The 16198-nt window shown below is 42.3% G+C and overlaps 1 protein-coding gene across 1 annotated transcript in view; it reads right to left on the bottom strand.

Annotated features, from left to right (window-relative positions):
* Positions 1-3027, bottom strand: part of nr2f5 (nuclear receptor subfamily 2, group F, member 5) — a 28695-nt gene extending 25668 nt beyond the window's left edge. Inside the window, exon 1 of the mRNA XM_075466285.1 lies at positions 1750-3027. Within this exon, the coding sequence (XP_075322400.1) occupies positions 1750-2116 (367 nt within the window). The 5' untranslated portion in view covers positions 2117-3027. The remainder of the gene's footprint in view (positions 1-1749) is intronic.
* Between the last annotated feature and the right edge of the window lie 13171 nt (positions 3028-16198).

Here is a 16198-nt window from a genome sequence, read left to right as displayed (position 1 = left end):
ATAAATCACACTACTATCCACTTTCACAAAGACCTTGTATGTGACTCCTTAAAAACGGCACGGATCTGGCAACAGATGAATGGCAGCAGAAGCCAGACAAACGAATTCTGTGGTGTTTGACATCTCAAAGAAGACATTTCTACCAAAAAAACGTACAGGAAAACTCTTCTTTCTGGCTTCAAATATGACTGTAAACGCATATGAATGATTATTTTTGCATAGAAAACCACTTCCCTGACGCAATTTCACTATCCAAAAAATATCCCCCAGTGAAGAGGAGCTTATTTTAGTTGAGAAAAAGTATCTCATCCACTGACAGAACTCATTAGTATCTATAATTTTGAACTTTCCGCGTCATTATGAGACTTAATCAGATGGATGGGCTACATTTTTGCAGTAAACATGATGTGGCGCATCAGGCGATTTCCTCGGGTTCATTCAGTCGGAAAGGAGCATGACCGACTCGGAGTGGCTCGCGGCTTTCTTTACATGCCTGTGTGTACAGTCTCACACGCACACACACACAGGCAGAGAGGCAAGGGAGCTCACTTGCGGGAACCCTTGAGGGATCAGCTCAGCTCAGATCTAAGGAGGGCGGGTATTCCCACCATCTTTGTATTTACATTTTTGGTGTGGTTAAAGAACAAAGGGCGACGGGGTCGTTGGTGTTGCGCGGAGACACTATCTGTCCTTCAACGTCCATTTCCTAAGTGTCCTTGAGCAGGACTGGTTGCTGTTGACCCTATTCTGTCTCCAGAGAAAGGAAATAAATAGGGCGAAGTGTGACGTCTTTATTAAACGTGCAGACATTTGATAAAATAAGTCACATGTGGGTAATAACTCATTGTTCTGCGATCAATACGCAGCCAACGGTTAATTACGCATAGCGTGCAAGTTCTCCAAGAATTGTGTGCACAATTTGCGCCTTGTACACACACAAAAAAAAAAAAAAAATTCAAAGGCAAAATAATTATGTGTATGGGATGGCTGGGATAAAGTAATCCCATCCAATAATGCATAAACCAAATTGATCCAAAACTTGGCGCTGCAAACGCAGCAATTAGCAGAGATCAATTTAGTCTAATTTTGGTTTAGCGTTTTGAAAAATGCGCCCAGCGCATGCTTGCTCTCTGCTTCACGATCATTTATCAGGGGAAGCAGTCCTCTTAGCAAACACGTTTCCACTGAACCTCTTTGGCATTAACTGACCCGTTGTTAATCCAACACAATGAAACAAATGTAGCGGCATCCTCTTATAGAGCTCGGGGTGTTGGTGAACTAACAGCATAATTAAAGAAGATGGACAAAGGGAGGATTTTAGAGGACAGAGCGCGCAAAGGATGAATGGCTGGGATTTGATAAATGAATGAGGAATGAGCATTGTGGTACCGCAGGTGGTGGCTGATTATTTACCCACAACAACAAACCGTTTGGGAGAATAGCGTGAAAAGGTGCGCGCACGTCATTAAATGGAATTGCGCACAGATTTCTCATCGACACTTTTCCCATTTGACCACAACAGCGTCACATTTAAACCTTCTGCAAACGCAAATAATCCAGCATGACGAGACAGCTTCCGATCCAAGTTTGGGTTCAATATTTTCTGAACTTATAATTTACAATATTCAGCTTTAAATGACTTCGCTGAGGTAGATTTTTACGCATAACTTTAACCTCAGAAGTACGTTTTTAATCAACCATTTCTGACCCCATTCACACCACAGTTGAATAAACCAAACCAAACCTTACCCTCTCTCCTCATGCCAACTTTGAGGCACTTCTTCAGCCGGCAGTACTGGCACTGGTTCCGGTGGTGCTGGTCGATGGGGCAGTCTCGGTTCCCCCGGCAGGTGTAAGTCAGGTTTCGCCTCACTGAGCGCTTAAAGAAGCTTTTGCATCCCTCGCAGGTGAACTGGCCGTAATGCTTCCCACTGGACTTGTCCCCGCACACCATGCAGTCTACGTTTGGGATTTTGTCCCCGGAAAGTGCGTCGTTCCCCGGGGTGGAACCGTTGGGAGTCCCCGGTCCCCCGCCGGGCTCCTGGCCGCACATCTGGAGCTGAGACCCCGGATCTGCAGAAATGTTCTCTGGCCACTGGTTTACTACCATTGCCATGCTATCCCCAAACACTTGGTCTTTGTTTAAATCACAGAAGGAGTCAGACTGCGTGATAGAGATCCGTCCTGACGTCTTGGAAGAAGAAAAAAAAACGAGGGAGGACGAAAGGCGCTTCCCTCTCTGCTCAGAGGTCTGTCTGTGATTATCTGAGTTTTACCGAGAAGGGGGGAAAAAAAACTGGATAAAAAAAATCTAAATTACTTAATTCTTGCTGTAAACATCTATCAAAGTTTACAGCAACAGCGAGGTATCAACATGATCAACGCACAGACGTAAAGCCTACAACTCCCGGTGCTCCTCGCTGCGCAGCAATCCATAAACACGTTGTTCTTCAGAGTTTAACCTTTCGGGAAAGTCAGTCCAATATTTCAGCGTCTCGGCTGTCAGAATAAAACGCTTTCAGGGGGTTCTTGCTCTCCTCTTGATCTTAAATTAGGACAAATGAGACCGAGGAGACCACAGAAGTCAGATATAAATCGCCTCTTTGCACCTTTCTTTAGTCAAACTCTCAGGGCTGCATATGGGGGGGCTCTCAGGGTAGATTTCTTTTAAGTCAAAGGTTTATTTTACTACTGACCACATGCTCACTGTGTTCGGTGAATGGTTTAATTAGTCCCAGCAAGCTCTTGAAATCGGCAAAAAAAAAAAAGCTCAAGTTCCGCGGAGTGGGAAGTCCTGAATCCACTTTTTTCTTGCGTGCAGCGATGGGGATTTTTTTTTTGGGTTAACGACGTCAGCGTGCGCTCGTGTATTTATTTACCAAAAACACAGTCGAAATATCCTCAGCGCTTTCCGGATGATCGCCTGGGCGTGTATGAGACGGTTTGAAGAGAGCCAGTCCTCAACACCGAACAATCTTCGTGCCGCTCGCGAGTATCGCTTCACCCCGCGCGACTGCGTCTCCTGGTTCTGAGAGTCAAAGCTGCAATTTGGGGAAAGTGTCAGTCGCTGGATACCTCCGTACAGATGCCCTCCCCTGGCGGCGCTCCATATAAGGTCATAAATGCCAAATAAGGTCGCTTCCCCTCCCCTCAGCGAGAAAAGAGGGACGGTGGGGAGCCGGCCGCCATTGGCCGTAAAAGCCTGGTAAATACGCACGGAGACCTCTGATTGGCCCGCGATCGATTAGGAAGGATTTGAGCAACAGGGGTGATCCAAGTGCGTTTAAGTGGGCCACATGAATTCAAATTAAACGTTGTGCATATTTTTTATTGATATAAGTTTCAGAACAGTTTTAAAAATAAGCTCTGAGCTTATAATCATGCAATCATTTGATAATTATGTCATATTTATCTCGGCTATAGCTTCAAAAATCACCATCAAGTGTTTTTACTTTGGGTTATTTAAATGAAATGAGTCATTTATTACACCTGTATGCGCAGTTTGGTGACATCACAACTGGTTTGGAAGGTGTTGGTTCAGTGTGCAACACGTGAAGAAGCCTGCGGCGCGCGTGCACGCGGGATAGATTCCACACTTAGGGTTTTAAACATCTTGTATGCATTATTTAAACTTCTGAAATGAGAATATTTAAACCGCAAAGATGAGCGAGGAAAGAGAAAAGAATTGAAAGAAAAGGTGAGTTTTCAACAGGCTCGTGCGTGTGGAGTTTGGTCTTAAATCATATCTGAAGGGCAGCTTAAACTGATTGACGGGTATTTTTTTTACGGCATGAGATAAAAAATAATGTTTTCTCCTTCCTGAAAATATAAGTTCTTGTTGTTTTGTCCTCTGATGAACGACCAGAGGTCATGGTTTTACCCACCGTTTTATCTACCATGCAGCACCGCCTGGTTATCAATCTCAGCTGTCCAGTTTGCACAAAATGTTTTTCTGATGCGGGATCTCCATCAATAATTAAATATTCTGCCAACAGAAAAAAAAAAACTTTGCACACAAAGTCAACAAAAGGTCCCAAAACTCCTCATCAAGCCTTTACATCCCAAATAAATGGCTCATCAGCGGAGAAAGTGTTGATCTCGTGGGTTTGCTGCCATAAACCGAGAGTCGCTGCCAGCGCACAAAAGCCCTCTGCGGTAATTAACAGTGACATTGTTGTGCTCTAATGGGGATTTTCACGCGGAGAGCAGCGGGGAACCGATCATTTTTCCCAGATATGGTCCTGATTTGTCATGTGAGGGTAATTCCAACAACACCTCTGCCGAGGGGGTCGAGTGTCCCTCCGCCCAGTGCCGCATGGGACCCGGGTTAGAGGAGCGATAATGTGTCCAGACACGCTCTCACAGCTCCCTTCTCAGGATGTTAGAAACTGCAAACAACATCCTATATGTTCACATCACCCATCTCACACTTGGTAGTAATTATAATGACAATAATATTAATAATAATCTCACAACAGGAGCAGCTTTGCCTTTCCTATAAGGAAGGAAAGCGCTAAAAGGACAAACCCTCGCTCAGAGGTTGTTGCGCAGTTCTCGCCGGAGGCCATAAAGTTGGCCCCGCGCTTGGCTTAATTGCTGTCACATGTAACCTTACCTGTCTCCCAATTAGCCCCGCGACTCGCTATTAGGAGATTCCACGAGCTTCGGGACCAGTGACCAGGGGCACCTCGGGGCTTGGGGCCTAATAATTAGAGTGTAATTCAATGCAGCAGAGGCTTATGATCAATTTGACCAGAATTTCACCCAAAAGAAGCCAATTAAACGGGGATCAGGGTGGTGTCCATCTATTAAGCCTCAAGGGAAGACAATGCCGCGCAGCTCTGTCGCATGTATGGGTTTTTCTTTTCCAATTCTGAAGAAAAAGTGGATCAAAAGTCAGATTAATTCTCATTTGCTCACGAGCAAGGCATTTTTTAAGACGCAATATTTGAATATTACTCAACAAAAAATAATTTTTTCCAGTTTTTTTTCCATGTGTAGTGCTGTGCAAAGTCTTGAGCCACATTTCATTCCTTTATAGCCTGGAAAAGGGGAAATATATGCTGAAATTTATGAAACACGTGCAAACAAAAATGGAGTTTGTTCAGTTTTAAGGACTGAAAGTGAATATCTGCAGATGTTTCCATGGTAACAGCTGCAGATATTCACTGAAACATGTTCCAACATGAATAAACCCAGAAACTGAGGCAGAAGCAGAGTTAGTTCAGTTCTGAGCAGCTTTAAAGTGAATATCTGCTCTGAGCTCCTTTCTCCTCCAGCACAGCCTGAACCCTCTCAGACGAGCTTTCTGTCCTTTCTTTAAGGAGTCTTCAGGAATAGTTCTCCAGGCTTCTTGAAGGACATCCCAAAGCTCTTCTTTGGATGTGGGCTGCCTTTTGTTGCGTTCTCTGCCAACATGATCCCACACTGCTTCAGTAATGTTGAGCTCCGGGCTCTGGGGAGGATTCATCCCTCCATCAGACCTGCTGCCACTGATTTTCAGCCCACTTCTTGTGTCCTTTGGCACAGCTCAGCCTTTTCTCCCTGTTTCCCTTCCTTAAGAACGGCTTCCTGACAGCCACCCTTCCATGGAGCCCATTTCTGATGAGGCTTGGGCCAACAGCAGATGGATCAGCTGAAGGTCCAGATGCATCTCTCAGCTCCTGTGTCAGGTCTTTGCTGGATGTTTTCCTCTTTCTTAAGGACATCACTTTCAGATCCTGTTCATCTGCTGTAGATAGTTCTTTAGGCCTGACACTTCTTCTTCTGTCCTCCACTTGTCCAGTTTCCTCAAATGTTTTAAGGACACACTGCACACCATGCTGAGATATGCCAAGTTTTCAGCTAACAGCTCTTTGGGAATCACCTTGTTGCTGCAGAAATCCTGTTTTCTGTCTGTCAGACTGTGTTATCTTTGCTGTTTTTCACACATGCAGCTAAAGAAATGGGAACAAATCTTAATTCCAGTCTAAAACCCACAAAGAGCTTCTAGATTATTCATTTCTGGTGGCATAAAACAGTTTAATCATGTAATTTATATTAATTGTTCCATAATTAGTCATTAGATTATATCTTATATTCCTTTTTTAAGATATAAATTGAATCTTAATTACTTTTTCTTGATTTTGAATAACATATAATTCTTATTATTGTCTGTTTTTTTTTCCTACTTTTAGATGTGATAACATTCATTTTTTGGGGATTAGGATTTTTTTAAACTGAATTTCTTATATTAATTTGACTCTTTTGGTAACTGAAAGCAGTTTTAACATAAATGTACAAAAAAGCTGAAACTATGAAGCTGTTTTTCACACATGCAGCTAAAGAAATGGGAACACATGATGTGTCTCTGTGACAGGCTGCTGGGAACAAAGTGCCTAAAGATCCAGTTTAAAACGGCTTCTTTGCTCAGTTGTCTGTTCTGTGTGGACACAACACTGGTTCATCCCTTGAGTTAGGAGCCTTTTTCCTGCCTGAATGGTTCATAGGTCAGAGTTAAGTGGCTTAACAAATAAATTACCCTGAAAATGATCAGATACAAGGACTGAAAATGAGAGAAAAAGCAGAAAATGTGCAAAGAAAAACTTTCCTTGTGACCAAGAGAACTAATATAATACTAAACCAATTTTATAAGATTACAAGAGAGTCTCCCTTTGAATATTTATATACTTTATATACACACACACACACACACACACATATATATATATATATATATATATATATATATATATATATATATATATATATATATATATATATATATATATGTACTCTCAGAAATAGACCTACGTTTTAGCCAAAAATGCAACTGCTGTTAAATAACAATGACCAAAAACCCTGTTTTCAGAAAGCTTTGAACGTGCGCTCACATCTTTTTGGAGGTAACTGTTTTTGAACGTAATGAGTTTTGATTTGCAGCTCAGATGCACGCTCACAGTCTGTGCATGCCAGCACTTGCCAGTTTCGTTTCATCCTATATCCGGGCTTACACGAGTGCAGAAGGCCACATAGCAGAGTTAACATGTTTGAACACTGAGGAGTAAGCTCGGGACCATACATTTTTCTACATCTTATCTGGGACTGATAACTCACCTTGTCCAAACCGCGCTGTTTGATGGCGGTAAACTTTGCCCCGTCGTCCCCTAAAATCTTATAACCAACGCGAGACTGGAGACTGGTTTGTGACATCTTTTTGATGCCCGGTGATGGATGGCCGGGCCAACTGTTGCAGGGGGCCCTGACACACGAGGGTGTCACGGTGAGGCCAAGGGGTGGTAAACATGACCGCGGCGGATGGCCTCGGAAATGCGAGGGCCACCGGTTTACGTGTTAATTTATGAAGGACTTGACAACAGCAGTGCCGACAATGCAGCGCTGCGCTTGGGTTGATGCTAAATATGACTCATTGAGGAAAGGAGCCATCAAGTGAGCAGGTATGCAACCTGAGAGACTGAAATAGAAATGCAAAGCAAAAGGGGGGAGGCATGTTTGTTAGGGGGTCTCACGTCTGCAGCCAGCCAGCGTCCTGCAGGATCTGTGGACAGATATTATCTGGAAGTTCTGTGCTCAGAAGAGGTTAAGTGCTTATGTAGTGCTTCAGAAAAGCCTGCTGACAGACAGACAAGGAAGAAGTTTGTAGTTTGCTTTCATGTGAGCAAAGGGACACATGCAAAAACCTCCATTTTTAGAAGATATTTTCCTCAGAAACACTGGACGTCTCCTCTTTTAATGCATTTTTCCTGAAAACCACTGAAAGAAACTTTATGAAAGCTTCCCTAAGTCCAACAAAACTTTGAACTGATACCTTCCAACATGTTAGTTAAACTCTTTTTGGCCTCACAGACCACGTTTCCACGTATTTTTGTGTTTTGATAAATTGCTGCACTTAGGACACATGCAAAAACCTCCATTTTTAGAAGATATTTTACTGGTGGTGAGCATAAGGGAACGTCTCCTCTTTTAATGCATTTTTCCTGTGCAAAGTACTCGGGACTCTGAAAAGACCATCTCTAAATTTCCAAATCTGTTGGCTGGATGAAAAAAAAAGTGTTTCTTCACAAAATGCAGAATTTAGAGGGAATCTAAACTTACTACTGAATTTCATACTGAAAGAAACTTGATGAAAGCTTCCCTAAGTCCAACAGAACTTTGGACTGATACCTTTCAAACATGTTAGTTAAACTCTTTTTGGCCTCACAGACCACGTTTCCACGTATTTTTGTGTTTTGATAAATTGCTGCGCTTACAGGCAGTATGTAAAAAAAAAAAACGAGGGGTGGCTCCAGACTTTCACACAGTACAGTAATTGTCATGAAACTGGAGTGAATGAACTTTGATTTCTCTACAACACAGCAGCGGTTTACATTGTGCAAATGCACAAGGGTGTTTATTCACTGCTGAGGCACGGAGCTGAGGTTTTTTGAAAGTCAGCGCTGTTTCCTTTGGCCGATTGGGGTTGATTAAGAGGTTAACTGTGGAGAGGCATGGCGTCTTTAAGGGAGATTTATCTGTTCCTGCTCTGACCCCATGGGGGTAGCTTCCCTCACCCCCAGTGTCCCCAGGATTTATTTAGTTATTTGTTTATCTCTCGGAACGGGTCGCCCTTTTTTTTTTTTTTTTTTTTTCTGCACTACATCTCGGCCTGTTTTTGCATCTCAAACCCATTTTTCATCTTTGCTTCTTGTGGGATTATTTCGTGGGCTCCATTTGCTGACTAAGCGCAGAGGACACGAGCGAAGGCCCCGTCGAGTCTCGTGACCTTTAACATTTGGCAGAGATACACTCCCAAAATTGGTTATTTTCACTTAACACATTTTGCTATCTGTTCAACTTTGGCCCCATTTAGAGGAATTATGGTGTTTTCCTAATTGCTTCCTGACAGTTTTAATTCAGGCCCGCTTTAATTTATTGCGGTTTATTTCCTATTTTTGCATGATTTCATTAAAACGCTTGCGTAGTTTTTGGCGCGAGGTAGTTTACCATCCTGACAGACGAAACACGAGTTTATCATTTCACACAGGAAAATGTTTTTTCACAACATCATCAATACACATCAGCGATTCATTATGCAACGTGACATCTCGTGTTTATTTACTCTGGTGCTCTGGATTTATCACGATGTCACTGTCACAGGAGAAGAGTTTCCTTCTTTAAAACAGGATATTTCCACACTTCTTAAACTACTTTTAAATATACTTTGTAAATTAAGACCCTCCACTCTCGGTTTGCCTGTTTGTGGATATGAGTTTTAGATGTTTTAGTTTTAGTTTTAGATGTTTGCAGGAGACTGAACACATGTTTACACCCAGGAGCCCATCCCTTTAATTACCTCCACTTTTTGTGGACATGAGTAAATGCTACCAAACAATTTCCTCAAAAGTTTGAGTTTTTGGGGAAAATAGTCAAGAAGGAAAAACACCTTCAGTTCTGATTCCTGCACATTCAGCGTGTGTTCATGCTCAGAACTGTTTAAACCATATTTCTTATTTTGTGATTCTATGAAAGCAGTTTCCTGTGAGTTGGACTGTCGGCCATCTTGGATTTTCTTTGTCTTTTTCCTAGGGCCGGGCGAGTTAACTCGTTAATTATTTAACGCTGATAAATATTGTCGCTGTCACAGGAGAAGAGTTTCCTTCTTTAAAACGGGATATTTCCACACTTCTTAAACTACTTTTTGCAACAAGAGTACAAGTGATCATTTCTTCTTTTTTTTTGATAAATTTTTACTTGGTAACATACACATATGTGCCAGTTGGGCACAAAAACATAACATGAAATGACGAAGGGAGGATTGTGCACTAAGTAAAACGGCTGAATCAACATAAGCACATCATACACGGAAATATAAGGATGCTGCTCGAAAATAGGGAAACATTTTTTTAATTTTACGCCGATAGATATTATCACTGTCACAGGAGAAGAGTTTCCTTCTTTAAAACGGGATATTGCCAACCTTCTTAAACTACTTTTGTCTTGCAACAAGAGCACAGGTGATCGTTTCTTCTTTAAACACGCCTTTGCGCGTAAATTAAGAGTTAACATTTTAACTTTGAACAAGGTAAAATCCTGGGTAAATCTCTGAAAGTGTCTCACACGCGCTCGCTCCGACACCTCTTGTGTAAGCAGGTTTGTAAGGAGGCAGCGGGCCTTTCGCTGGGGGGGGGTGAAGGGAAGGCAGAGCGGTATGGTGGGTCAGTGGTGGGGGGCTATACAGGGAATGCTATGTGGCTTGCATGACCTGACATGTCTCTGAAGCTGGAGGGGGTCTTGACCTTTGACCCAGGGCTCCAAAACTAGGAAGATGAAAAAAGGGGACGGGGTGGGAGGGTTTCGCCTCTAAACAAGGGCTTCTGTTTCGAACCACTCAAGGAATGTCAGTTCCATAAAAAGATGCCAACAGAGAGAAAAGGGGGGGGGGGGGGGGCAGAGAAAGAAAGAAAGAAAGAAATAAAGATGCAGAGATCTATCTGTCTGTCTGTCCATCTACCTATGAATGATTTGGATTCTGCCTGTGACACAACAGACTCCTTTTACACCCTCCTTCACCTTCATGGAGAAACCTTTATGGCCAATTCTTTCTCTCAAACCATGGTCATGCGATCGGGCAATAAATTAACCTCTGTACCCTGGCGGAAGGCTGAGCCCTTGTGACTCTCCAGCCGGAGCAAGCTGCAGCGGTACAGCGTTGACGCTGCACTGCAGGGGTTGAGGCAGGAGATAACCTTGTTTTTCCACAATGTCTTCCTGATTGAGGACTGGAGTCTGGCTGCGTGCCCAACACAACCCAGGGAAAGCCTGTTTTCTGTCCCCCCCCGTCCAGGGAGACGCTCCCATAGAACAACTGCTCACTATCTCATCGGGAATATGTGCAGATGGCATATTTGTGTTTGCTCAGGTTGGAGCAAGGAGGCTTGTAGAAATTAGGTAACAAGCCGGCTCGGTGCGGAGGGTCAACTCGGGACTCCGAAATCTCTAAATTTCTAAATCTGTTGTCTGGATGAACAGGCCTGGAGAAAAAAATGTGTTTTTTACATAAAAATGCAGAATTTAGAGGGAATCTACATTACATTACGGTCATTCTGCAGATGCTTTTATCCAAAGCGACTTACAATAAGTGTGTTCCACATCAGTAGGCCAAAGAACTTCGGATCACAAGAAATCACAAGTGCATTTCCTTTCAAAACCAAACAGCTAAGAGCATAACTAGTGCTAGAGTAAGTGCGGTAAATTAGGAAGACAACTTAGAAAACAAAGACAATTTAGGAAACAAATAAGTGCGTAAGGAGCTGGGATGAAACAGTTGATGTCCTAAGAGGGCGCATCAGGGTGGTGTTTCCTAACATTATCCCGGTAGGGTGTAAGAAATTGTGAGATGAGTACGTATGCAGAGGCTATTTTTTTTTCTTGTTTGGAATTCTACCAAACAAATATAAAGTAAAATAAGTCAGTCCTAACTGTGTAAACCTTTCCTAACACTAACCATGTTTTAATCAGTTTTAACCAGAGATGGGGACTCGAGTCACTGTGACTCGGACTGTCGCTGTTTTGATGACTTGTGACTTGACTTGACAATAAAGAAAAGACTCGAGACTCGACTCGAGACTCGACTCGGACTTGGAAGTCAAAGACTCGGGACTTGACTTGACTTGAGACACGATGACTTGAATGACTTGAGTGTTATTCAGTTCATGTTTTCAGTTTGAATATAAAATTAATAAATTAATAAAAAAAATAATATGGATTACCCGGTAGGAGCGCAGGCTGAGAATGGCGTCATGATTGGATCCCTACCCTGTCAATCAGCCACGCCCTCTCTACATACCTTACGTGTTTATTGGAGAGAATAAACTCATATCAGATATGCATCAACATGTCAGGGGGACCGAGAGTCGTTGTCTTCGGCTTTCGTAATCACCGTTTTGACACTAAAAGACGAACAGCACAGTGCAAGACATGCGGCGTCAACATCTCAGACAGCCAGACGACAACTTCCAACTTTGTTAATCATTTGAAGATCCATTCTGACCAGTAAGTGCTCATCATATTAGCTAATATTATCCTGTTAGCGTAGTTGGTAGTTAGCTAACGTTAGCTTGATATGATACGGGGTGGGGGACAGGTTGGACACATTGGCCAATGATGTTTACTGACAGTTACTTATATCTTTGTCTTTTCACTTTATTAAGATCAGATTCTGCAGGTAAAATTGCAATAATAAGGTGACTTGACTTGATTTGACTTGACCTGCCCAAGAAAAAAATTACTTGAGACTTACTTGAGACTTGCACATGTGTGACTTGGTCCCATCTCTAGTTTTAACCCTAACCATGTTTCTTCACCACCAACCACCACCGCCCTGAAATGTAAGAAGGGTTTTAACCCCTGTATGTAGATAAACTATTGGGACTTTTAAGTGTTACTGCCTTCAGTTGTACAGCACATACAGAATGCATGTAACAGAGAAGTGGAAAAAAGTGAAAAAGACTGGAGAATGTGTACGATGGGTCTGAAACTCAGGAGTCTTCGATGGAAGTCCACAGACTGATGCTTTCCTCCATCCCCTCCTTTCACCTTCCAGCCATTTGTGGTCAGTTAAACCGCGTTGGGAGTAAATACGGCATGTAATGAGATGGTGGGTTCTGAACTCATCTGTTACCCCCAAAGCGTCTGTTTTGAATGTGCAGGGTTTCCCAAGCTGACGCGGTGAGAGTGTGGAAAATGTGGGCCAAGCTTTTCCAATGTAATGTTTCTAATTGTGCAATTTAGTGTGTAACCATTTTGCTTAACAAAGTCGTTGGGCTATACTTAAAGCCATTAAAAGAAGTTAAAAAAAAGGTGGTGAATAACAGAAGTATCGAGGCTGGAATCAGATGTGTTTCCCCCTCATAAATTTAAAGTGTTGATGTTTTCAGGGACTGAGTTGTTGTTTTTATAACTGTTTAAAAGCATCAACAGATAACACAGAGTAGAAAACACGGACAGACACTCACAGCCAGCCGTTCAACATCTGGGCTGCAGAGCCTCTTTCTTAGCGGCATGTCCAGGATTACACCATCTGTTGTCCACAGCGCCTCCTCCTTCAGCGTTACCGCTTCGTCTGCCTGTGTCGTCTGAAAGCTGAGAGGTGTCAGAGCTGTTGCTGCCTTCCCCATATCCTCATCCATTTTATCCACCTGCAATCTCACCTTTCCCATGATCACCTGGGGAAGAAATGGTTTAAACTCTTTAAACTTCCTGCTTCTCCCTCTCCATTTTGTTCCATCTCTATATCCATCTTCCCTTCAACTCAACTGGATTTCAAACAACTTTCTCACTGTTAAACATCAAAGTAAATGTAAAAAAGAGGGGCAGCATCATCAGCAGAAATCATTCCAGCATCACAGTAACCAGTCCACCTTAAAGGGATAGTTCGCTTCTTTTGACATGAAGCTGTATGACATCCCATACTAGCAACATCATTTATGAACATCTTCTTACCCCCTGCTGCGTCCTGTGAGCAGAGTTCCAGCCTCGTTTTGGCGTTGAGAAAGGTAGTCTAGCTAGTTGGCTGTGTTGTAAAAAATAAAGCGTCTTGCTTCTCAAAACAACATGTGTTCAAAAGAGTAATACATTTGCATCACAAAATCGTTCTCCAGGAAAAAGTCAGACCTCACAATCGCTTGGCCCTATTTTCTCTCCCTTCGTATCACTGCCTGCTGCCGCCTGCCGACAGCCACGCCTGTTACGGTGTTTGCTGCTCGGAAGCAGGGAAGTGCTCGGTCTGCACAGCAGGCAGTGATTCAAAGGGAGAGAAAATATGGCCAAGCGATTATGAGGTCTGAATTTTTCCTGGAGAACTAGCCGGACTACCTTCGTCAACGCCAAAACGAGGCTGGAACTCGGCTCACAGGACGCAGCAGAGGGTAAGAAGATGTTCAGAAATGATGTTGCTGATATGGGATGTCATACAGCTTCATGTCAAAAGAGGCGAACAATCCCTAAAAAAAGGTTAAAAAGTGCTGTAACAGAGAGAAAAAGCTCAAAAGAAATCCCAGAAAATGAAGCTCAAAACAGTATGATACCTGTTATACAAAATATCTGTCGTGTCAGCGGTTTAAAGATTTAATTAGCTGTCTGCTTACATGTGTCAGAAATGACAAATCGTGTCAAACTGAATGTGAAACTCGGAGCTCGGCTGCTGCACGCCTCAGAGCCAGAGTTTGGTTTGTTTCTTCTGGACTGCGAGTGATTATTTTACTTGTCATTCTGAACTACAGAAAACATAATTATGAACGTCACATTGCATTTCTACCAACACAACGTCCAAAACGTACACATTAGAGCCTGATTTGCCAGATAATGCACTTTAGAAAGTAATTTCTTCCCTTTTTAGCTAAAGATCGGGTTTAAAACTGCATCGAGATGATGAATTTATGTTTGTTCAAGAGTTAATTTGTTAATCTGCAGAAGGGGGGTGGTGTGCTTGTGCTAAATATGAGTTTTCCACTGTTTTTAGTCAACATAAAACCCAAACAAATCATCTGTAAGTGTTCCAGTCGGTAAGTTGCAGGGACTCTCCGCTGTCATCCGTCTGAGCTACAGGTGAGACCGCCCACAACTCAAAGCATCTTGATGGTCATTTTCATGAAAGGTCAGAGGAGATAACTTGTTCCTACAGCTTCTATTTGTGGATGGTGAATCCCCGGCGACTTTGCCAGCAGCTAATCAGAGGCTCGTATAGGGTTTTCAGACTCGCCTCAGACTGATTGTAACCTCTGATTGGATCCGTGCTAATCTTACAGTATGACATCCCAGTGATGGAATTTCCACAGGCCTTCTTCTCCGATGATAATTACATGACCCGAGAGAGATCTTCAATACCCCGAATAAGCAGTGCACGTGATGTCGGGGTGTTCTCTGTTCTCATACTGAATCTTTTCTGGCTCGTTACTGCGCGGCATCGGTCAACAAGCAGAATACGGTTTTTAAAATCAAAGTTTAACCCTTTGTGCGGTCTCAACATTCTGTTTACTCCCTTTGTCCTACGGGTCAAAATAAAGCAACTTAATTGAATTTCAAATCCAAAATCTATTTTGTATGATGAAACCACCTGTTATTTATCTATTCAACTCAATTCAATACATTTTTTATCATGTATTTTTTGTTACACAATACAAAAAGACAATCACCAGTTTTCAGGATTACACTTTTTTTTTTTTTACCAGAAACCAACTGTCAGTTGGACCAACAGTTTTCTTGTTTTCTCAGTTTTCTTTTACATAATAAAGGTTTATTATTGCTATTATATAAATTTGAAGTAATTACTTCTGAATTAATTATATTGAAAGGGAAAAAAACAGTGAACTTTTTTCTGGTGTTTAAATGTTTTTATAATTCACGGGTCAAAAATGACCCATAAGACAATCTTTGTACCCTAGTGGTGTACAGCCCACATGGAAACATAAACAAAAATAAAGTATGGCTGTGTTCGAAACCGCATACTTCTCCTACTTCTCCTACTACTCATACTAACTTTAACTTTTTTTAAGTTCCCGGATGCATACTAGATTCTCCTAAATGTTGGGTATGCATTATGAGGTTACTACTCATACTCAAACTACCCAAGATGCAACGTGACGTGACGTCGCCGATCGTCATTTCCTGTCAAAACGGCAGTTTCAAGCTAGCTACAACGAGGGTAGGTTCACTTCCTGTTTTCAAAACAAAAGCACCAATTGTATGGTAATGGCTTTCCCTATGATAAAAGGCAACGGGTATTTTATTTTGTGAAAATAACCGCAAGTGCGTTGCTCACTGCGGCTAGCTTTAGTAGCGCCGAATTCGTGGGAAAAAAATTGTAAATAGCCGGTATTTAGTCAGATTTTCAACACGTTGGGGATCTAAACGACTACTTTCTCTCCTGAAAATGTTTCAAATGTTGCTAAAGTTTACAGAGTTTAGAGCTTAAGCGAAACCAGCTTCAGGCCGGCTGATTTCGGCTCGGGCAGCAGCAAAATGCATTGTGGGTAAACGCTCTGCATACTGTCTGATCGATTAGTATGTAGTATGGAAGTATGTAGTATGTAGTATGCGGTTTTGAATACAGTCTATGACTTTTTCTAATGATGGAAAAGACTTTTTAGGAAAAGTCATAACATTTCAAGTTGGAAAAAGATAGTTTAAGGTATTTTTTCTACAGCTAAACATGGTAGTGGGT

Source organism: Odontesthes bonariensis, chromosome 5 (genome assembly GCF_027942865.1).
Source record: "Odontesthes bonariensis isolate fOdoBon6 chromosome 5, fOdoBon6.hap1, whole genome shotgun sequence".
NCBI classification, from domain to species: domain Eukaryota; kingdom Metazoa; phylum Chordata; class Actinopteri; order Atheriniformes; family Atherinopsidae; genus Odontesthes; species Odontesthes bonariensis.
The sequence above is the reverse complement of the archived record's forward strand: the minus strand, read 5'-3'. Positions and strand labels throughout refer to the sequence as shown.